This window comes from Nannospalax galili, unplaced genomic scaffold, assembly GCF_000622305.1.
Source record: "Nannospalax galili isolate Female #2095 unplaced genomic scaffold, S.galili_v1.0 scaffold763, whole genome shotgun sequence".
Classification (NCBI taxonomy): Eukaryota; Metazoa; Chordata; class Mammalia; order Rodentia; family Spalacidae; genus Nannospalax; species Nannospalax galili.
This window is the reverse complement of record NW_008349451.1, coordinates 1,029,399-1,038,149: the sequence shown is the minus strand read 5'-3', so window position 1 is coordinate 1,038,149 and position 8,751 is coordinate 1,029,399. Positions and strand designations below refer to the sequence as shown.

The 8,751-nt window shown below is 42.3% G+C and overlaps 1 protein-coding gene across 3 annotated transcripts in view; it reads left to right on the top strand.

Annotated features, from left to right (window-relative positions):
- The window catches only part of Enoph1 (enolase-phosphatase 1), a 32,708-nt gene that overhangs the window by 21,204 nt on the left and 2,753 nt on the right, over positions 1-8,751 (top strand). For all 3 annotated transcript variants that reach the window (XM_008846874.3, XM_008846873.3, XM_029570318.1), the window contains exons 4-5: positions 1,609-1,741; positions 3,645-3,768. In XM_008846874.3, the coding sequence (XP_008845096.1) occupies positions 1,609-1,741; positions 3,645-3,768 (257 nt within the window). The remainder of the gene's footprint in view (positions 1-1,608; positions 1,742-3,644; positions 3,769-8,751) is intronic.

Here is an 8,751-nt window from a genome sequence, read left to right as displayed (position 1 = left end):
GCACCCATGTTGTACAATGCCTGTGGAGGTCAGAAGAGGCTGTCGGATCCCTTGGGGCTGGTGTTACGGACAGTTGTTAGCTTCCATGTGGGTGCTGGGATTCGAACCTGGATCTTCTGCAAGAACAACCAGTGTTCTTAACCGCTGAGCCATCTCTCCAGCCCCTGGCCAGAGATTTTTAATAAGATAAAACCACTAGGGGTTTTAGTCAGTTGCCTTAAGTAAACCCTCAGATACAAGACACTGTCTTTCTTTTGTATTTCATGCATTTTATTTTGTTAAGTGTCATTTATGTCTGCTGCAAAGATCTACCTTTTAAAGGATGCATTGGAATTTCAGGGTATGCCATTGATCCAGAAATATAAGGTAGTTCATGTTGAAAAGATAGAGCCAAGTGATTGTGCTTAGTAGTTAGCCATTCTCTTGGTTTCCTAATTTTAAAAGTAGGGATTTAGGATAGATTCTCTTAAATTATCTAAGCTCTGTTTTAGAGCAGTGATTGTACAGATTCAACACAGAAAAAGCCAAAGTAACACAGTTATATGGACCAATTTTTTAATGTGTCTGCCTCTTTCAACTAATGTTAAGCTGTTTTATTGAATAGAAGGTGTATTTGACATTTTCCAGTTAACCTTTTAAAGAATATTAGTTCTGCATCCTAAGTTCCTTGTGTTCTTCATTTATTTCCTGTCATATTATTTCTTTCACCAAGTGTGGATTTATGACTGGGATTGATAAAGACACAACCTGGTCAGGAACTAGAAGGCCAAGCACTGTGTGCTGATGAGCTACTGTGAGATGCTACAGGTCTCAGCATGTTTGCTCTGTACTTGTTGGTTTTGCTTTTTTGTTGTACATAAAAAACTAGATTTTCTTAGGTCTCGAGGAAGTGAGATTTCATTTTCTAGTCAATCAAAGGTTTAGAACCTTGAGTGCTCAGACATTTTTCTTTTTGTTGTTTCGGATGCAGAGCTTTCTAAGAGCATTTTCGTGTTTTCTTAAAGCACCATGAACGTAAATTAGTCTTTTCTTATAATAAATTACATCAGCTGATATAATAACACAGTACTATTGATGTCATTTATATTGTTTAAATACTTTATTTGTTAATGTTTTTATTTCTCATGTATGAGTGTTTTGCCTGCATGTAAATGTACCCATGCATGCAATGCCTTTCAGAGGCCAGAAAGGACAGTAGAATTTGTGAAACTGGTGATACAGACGGTTGTTAGCCGCCATGTGAGTACTGGGAATTGAACCTGGGTCCTTCTGCAAGAGCTACCAGTGCTCTTAACTGCTGAGCTGGGTCCTTGAGAATTAAGAAATTACTTCCTTATTTTGCCCCTGTGCTTTTCTGTTGTTGAGTGCTGTTCTCTCCACTGCCATTGTGGCTGCCACTTTGATCAGGACACTAGTCATCCATTTATCAACCACAAGAATTTCCAGTCTCATGGAGGCGCTTCTCAGGTTACCATTTGAGCAGGGGGAAGAAGCCTTGTGGCATCTGTGTATTGTCTGGTTTTCGTGGCTAGATGGTGTGTGTGTGTGTGTGTGTGTGTGTGTGTGTGTGTGTGTGTGTCCTGCTTGGTAACTATTGTTTCCCTCTAGGTTCTTTGCGGATGTAGTCCCAGCTGTGAGAAAGTGGAGAGAGGCTGGAATGAAGGTGTATATCTACTCTTCAGGGAGTGTAGAGGCACAGAAACTGTTATTTGGGCATTCTACAGAGGGTGATATTCTTGAGGTAGGTTACTTTGTTTTGATATTATCAGAGCATGAAATGTTAAATGATAAAAGAATGTAGTTATAAGCAAATTGGGATTCCGACAGTTGCACTTACAGGAGACCCTGTCTCAAAAAGACAAAACAAAAGAAGTGGAAAAACTGAGGAGTACCTTGTATAGAAAGGTGAAATATTTGTAAACAGTGGTGTTTTTGTTTTTGTTTTTTTTTTGAGACAGGGTCTCCCTGTAGCCCCAGCTGACCTAGAACTCACTGTGTAGACCAGGCTGGTCTAGAACTCACAGAGATCTGCCTGCTGGGTTTAAAGGCCTGTGCCACCATGCCTGGCTGTAAAACAGTTTTTAAATTAAGTCTCTTAATTAAACTTTTCTTGTGCATGAGGATCACCGAGGGTTTCTTAAAAATGTAGATGGGGACTGGGGAGGTAACTTAGTGGGTAAAGTGCTTGCAAGTAGAAGACCTGCATTCTATCCTCAGCACCCAAATAAAAGCCAGGTGTGGTGGGATGTGCCTCTAATCCCAGTGCTGGGGGAGGTGGAAACAGGAGGATCATTGGGACTTGAAGGCCAGCCAGTAACTGAACTGCTGAGCTCCAGGTTGTGCGAGAGAAGCCACATCTCAAAAAGATCAGGTGGAGGGGCTGGCAGCAGGTGAAGGTGCTTGCCTCAAAGACTGATTTTTGAGAGCCTGAATTTGTTCCCTGGCAACCCTGACAACCTGAGCTTGATTCATGAATCCCACTTTTAAAAAGTCTAGATGTGGTGGCAAGCATGTGTGATCCCAGCACTTTACAGTGAGATAGAAGGTAGAGACAGGAGAATCTTCCAGAAACTCATGGGCTATGCTTCAGAAGCCTTGAGTATTCAGTGTGGCAGAAAGTGCAGAAGAGACCCTGCCTCAGCAAGGTGGAAGGAGGGAACCAACTCCCAATTGTCCTCTGACCTTTACATGTGTACTGGTGGAATGAAGCCCCAGATACCCCCTCACCCCCCAATGTGTACTGGTGGCATGCAGCCCCCAACCCCCCCACATGCACACACACACACACACACACACACACTAATAATAATAACAACAACAACAGTAATAATAATAAATTCTAAAAAGCCAAACAAACTCCAAACCTTAATATTGCCTTTTTGTCTTTGAGTGATCATTTTAAACTTTTTAGTTAGTGAGATCTTCTTAAGAAGACCATAGCTAAACCTTAATTAAATATTAACTTAATTTTTAAATTTTTTTTAATGTATATGAGTGTATTGCCTGCACGTAGGCAAGTGCACCTGTGTTGTGCAGTGCCCGAGGAGGACAGGAGAGGCCATTGGATCCCCTGGAGCTGGAGTTACGGACAGTTGTTAGCTGCCATGTGGGTGCTGGGATTTGAACCTGGGTCCTCTGCAAGAACTGCAAGTACTCTTAACCACCAAGCCATCTCTCCAGCCCCATTCACAACCTTTTTATCAAGAGCAAAACCCAGTTTAAGTAGTCTGGTTGTAAACAGTGTTTTAAGGATAGAACATAGGGTGTGTGTTGTTCTAAGTGATTTTGGCTATAAAAAGAATACTAGAGGCCCATCTGGTCTCTATCAGTGAATCCAGGCCAGCTGCGGCTACAGGGAAACCTCTCAAACAGACCAAAAAAAAAAAAAAAAAAAAAAAAGAATACTGATGACAACCAAATGACTTACAGTTTTGTCTATGGTTGAGCTGGTATATTTCTTCCAATATTTATTACTGTAGATCTTTGTTTTTTGTAGTCTCCATATAGTAGTTTGTTAGGTAAGTTCAGTAAGTGTAGCATGAAGTCACTGTGATCACTGTGCATTTTAGAGAAAAGGGATGTAAGGTGAACAGATGTGGTATATTTACATATCCATATATTTATGTATTGATATTCTTGTTCAGCTTGTTGATGGTCATTTTGATACCAAGATTGGACACAAAGTGGAGAGTGAGAGTTACCGAAAGATTGCAGATAGTATTGGGTGCTCTACCAACAACATCCTATTTCTCACAGATGTCACTTTAGGTGAGTAACTGGGCTTTTTTGTGGGGAGAGGGCCAGTGGAACAGAAGGCTTGCCCAAGGGAAGCAGCTTTAAGGGAGGTTTATTTTGGTTAGCAATTCAGGAGATGAAGTCTGTAGCTGGGGTGGCTGCTACTTCTCCCAGAGAAGAGATTAGCTATAGGGCTCTAGCCTTCCAGTTCTACCCCTGGCAGCCTACTTGTGGACAGGAAGGTCCTGCTTCCCCATGGTTCCCCAACTTCTCTAAACTTAGTGCCACTAGGTGGAGACCAAGTGCTTAAATAGAGCCTGTGCGGGACATTTCAGATTCAAACCATAAAGCCCTGTTTATATATATGCTATCTTAACATGACATGTGTGTGTACCATAAAGCCCTCTTATATCTTAACATTATGTGCGTGTGCGTGTGTGTGTGTATATGTGTGTATGTATGTGTGTATGTATGTTGGGGATGGAACCTAACAGCAGGCTTAATTTCTACTGATGTATGGTAGACATTCACTAATTCTTCATGTTTTTGTAAAATTTCAGTCCTTGACATGATATGCCCACCAAATTGCCCTCTAAATAATAATTTGTATACCTATGGATTAGTGCTTCTGTCAGCTCCCTTTACAGTGGGGCAGTAGTAAGTGCAACTGCAGAAACTCAGAACTCACCGAAGTGATAAGAATAGGGGACTATTGAAGACTCAGACATGAATGAGACATCTGTTTCAAGGGCACACTGTAGAAGAGAGGGTGAAAAGAAGAGCTCAGGGCTGGGAGATAGCTCAGTGAATAAGAGTGCTTGCTGTTTTGCAAGTATGAAACCTGAGTTCAAACCCCCAGCATCCACATAAAAAAGTAGGCATAACTATGTGTATTTGAAAGTCCTGTATCGTGTAGGGTAGAGAGAGGCAGAACTGGGACCTCACTGACCAGCCAGCCTAGCCAAAATGAGGAGCCTCTGGTTTAATGAGGAGCTTCCAGTTTAGTGAGAGACTGCCTTTTAGGCAGTAAGGTGGAGAGCATGAACGCACACCACATGCGTGTCGAACACCCCCCAAGCCCACCAGGCTTGGGTCTTCAACAAGAAAGAAACCAAGACAAAAGTCTTGAAGTTATGTGATGAATTTATTCAAAGGTAGATTATTACAATTAGGTGAGCAATCAAGGAATGGCCTTTTGTTGTGAGGTACACAGATCTTATATAGGATTCAGATTTGGGGTTACCAAGAAATCACCAAGGATATTTTACTAACAGAAAGTAACTAAGGACGCAGCACGTAGCTGCATTACGTCACCAACTCCGGTGCCCGTCGACAGAAACGAAACTAAGTTTCCGTAGTACCTACTTAATCATGGAGGTACAGCCTATCAGCTCAAACCGCTGAAGCAGAGAGCTTAGAAGCTCTTAAAGTGGCAATCTTCTTTTCTCCAATGCTTAAGTCAAGCATGGCTCCTGACACATGCGCACGCACACTCATGAGTGGATGAGGTGGAGGAAGGAGTAGAATGGGGTTTAAAGCTGTCTTTGGATCATGACAACACCAGTGCATCAATCTCACAGCAGTTGTATTTGCTAGAACAAGACCTGCACAAGATTGGGCTTGTCAACATCCTGCAGTGGACCAGGGAGGGACCCATGAGGTCTCACCCCTTTGAGTATCTATAGGCAGTTAATCGTCCTCACTTAGGATCTTGTGAAAAACCCTAATAAAACTCACTGGGTCACCAAAAACAGAGATAAAAAAATAGAAAGGGGCTGGAAGGAGGAAGAGTGCAGGAGAGGGAAGTGAGTATCGGAAGCATACATTATATGCATGTATGAACATGTCACCGTGAACCCATTTTCATATAATACATACTAATAAAAAGAAAAATTAAAATGTTCAGTCCTTGGTAACTTGCCTGAAATTTGTAATCTAGGTAGATAGTAACAGTTCAGAGCCTTCTCACCTTAAGGCTCAAATGCAGCAGATTGAATTAAGGATTGTGCTTTCCCGCATGTCCTGACTGAGGCCAGCTTTGAAGCCCCAGAGTTTCTCTGAATTGATCTTTTTTCTTTTAACTTCTTGGAAAACTTTGAACTGGAAGAGAGACAGATGCACAAGACAGATCAAGGCTTATTACAGATAGATAGCCAAATGTACCGTCACCAGCCCCATCATCTGCACTCTCCTCTGAACCGGAACATTTGTGGTCCTGTTGGTCTGTAGAGCCTCCTCCTGATTTGAAGCTACACTGTACAGTTGAGGGACTTTGGTGGCTTGGGGCACTAGAGTGGGGGGGGTTGCCTTACTGTCAGGTAAGCGTAGAGTATATCAGAAGTTTCTGTGATAATTTGAAGATCTTTTTCTGTTTGCTGCTGCTTTTGATGCTTTTTTTTCTTTCTTTCTTTTTGGAGATGGTCGCCCTTTCTACCAGATTGGACTCGATCTCACAGAGATCTGCCTACCTCTCCTGAATGTTGGGATTATATGTTCTGACTAGGCTTTATTCTGAATGAGTTTAGCTGGTTTATCTGTGGATTTGTTTTTCTTTAATCATACATGTAAAGGAAGTTGATAAAGAAAAATCTGTTGTTTAAGTTATCTTTAATTTCCTTAGTACTTTGCATGGTTGATTTTTCTGCAGACTTAGAATTAGAATCTGCCTTGTGACAAGAACTCCTTACCCAGGTGGCCAGTGCTTGTGTTAGATGTATAGATTGTTTTGTCATCCTAGGTTCTGTCTCTGGCTTTTTGGCTTTATTGATATTTACAACTAGCACTGGGGAGATAGTTCAGTTGGTCAAGTTTGTTTCCTCAGTACCCATGTAAAAATAAGATCGAAGCACAGGTAATGGTCTGCATTTGTAACCCTAGCAGTTGGGAGAAAGAGATAGGCAGATTCCTGTGGCTCGCTGGCCAGCCAGCCTGGCTTACTTGGTGAGTTCCAGGCCATTTAGAGACCCTGTCTTTAAAAAAAGGTGGATGGTCCCTGAGGAATGACACTCGAGGTTGTTCTCTGGCTTCCATATGCCTGAGAGCACACATGCACCTGTGTAGACATTTATGCACACAAAATAATAATTCTAATTCCTTTTCACTGTTTACATTTATTTTATGGAGTGCAGGGAAGGTCCTGTGTGCTATAGCACACATGTGAAGATCAGAAGACAGCTTGAGGGAGTCAGTTCTCTCCTACCATATGGCTTCTGGGACTTGAACTCAGATCATCAAGTTTGGCTACAGGTACCCTTACCTGAGCGATCTCAGTGGTTCATAGCTCCTGTTCTACTACTATACTTTCTCCATAGTCATGCCTTTAGCCACTAAAAAAATTAGATGTCTGTAATGTCAAGTCTTTTCTCATTTAAGCCATTTCCTAAGGTTGGCAGTTTCCTTTCAATTGAAGGGAAACCAGAGTGTATATTCCTACTTTTAAAGAATAGAAATAATTCGTAAGTCTCCAGTAAGATTTTATTCCTGCTCCTCATCTGCCAGCCCCATACCCCAGGAGGCTCAACACTTAGGTATCTGTAGCTGGGATAGTCCATGGCTGCTTTGCTTTGCTCTTCTGCCATCTCTCGTCCTGTGTGTTTGTACTATGCATCTACTCTTCCACTACCAAGGTAGAGCCGAAGACCGAGTTGATATTCCAAATGATACCCAAGTATGAAAGAAGAAACCAGAAAATGTTCTTGGAATTGCAACATACAGGATCTAGTGCTGGATAAGAGCATTGATGTCTTTTCTCCCCAGCAGCTTGCATAGCACCTTCCAATACTAAGAAGGCTGGGAAGAAAGCTGGGAGTTTCCTGATCAGTTCAAGATTGATTTGTCTGTGTCCTGCTTCAGCAGTAGGTCTTACCATCTAGTTGTGGGGGGGCAGGCAATAGCCTGTATTGTTTTGGGTGCCCCTGGGGCTTCCTTGACCAGTAGTAACTAGCAGGGAGGTAACTTGTCTGGTACTGAGACTTTCATTTAATAACCTGATCTTTTGGGAACAGTATTGTTCGATATTGTGGAGTACCTCTGTTCAAACTCTCTAATTATATTTTTAATTAGCTTCTAAATTAATGGGTTTCATAAGGCAGGATATGGCCCCTGGTGCAATAGTGGTAAAACTGTTTATGGGGATAACCAGCCAGTGTGATTGGATTTGAGGCCTCCTCCACAGGAAGGAATTCATGCCTGGTATTGTAAACGTGGTCAAAACCCAGGGCCAAGGAAGTCACCCCCAGGGGAGAACCTGTTGATGTTTTTCTAAATGGTCATGTTAAACTGCCTTCTAAGTATTTATGCTTATATCTATAGATTTGTGTTGCTCCCGTCTTGTTCAGAGAAGCTTCTTAGTGCAATGGGTAGTGGTTAATGGAAAGTACTGAGAATAAATAGCTGTGATGCCCAGCTACAGAGGGGACATCTATGTCAGCCTTTCCTCCAGGGCTCAGAAAGCGCTCTAGAAGAGGGGGCAGGGAAGAGTGTAAGAGCCAGAGAGTGGGGACGAGTGCTGTGAAATGCCGTGGCTGTGGCACACGTGAACTCATAGTGGCTCTAGTTACTTTCACAAGATCAAGCCAGTTAAGAGTTCTAGCATGGAGAGGGCTTGGGCCTCACATCACATCGGGTCATATGGGCAGCACTAATCGGACTCTGGGTTAAATAACAAAGGGGAGGACATGAAGTTGGGGAGGAGATGTGATGGAGTTTCTGGAAGGATGGGGGTGGATAATCAAGCTATATTATGCACATGTATGAAAATACTATTTAACAAAAAGTCTTCTCCTTGGAGAAAAGAAAAGGAACCCCAAATTTTAAGTCAGCAAGTATTGTATCAGTGTCCCAATATTGTTTAAATAGAGTAAACATATGGCTTAAGGACAAAACTTGCCCATGGTGATGGCAGTAAGGAGCTGAATGTGAACCAGCCACCAGCTGGTGTCAAGATCCACGCGTGTCGTGAAAGCCCAGTTTAGCTGAGATCCTGGGGTGATAATCAAATGGAAGATTTGGTCATGG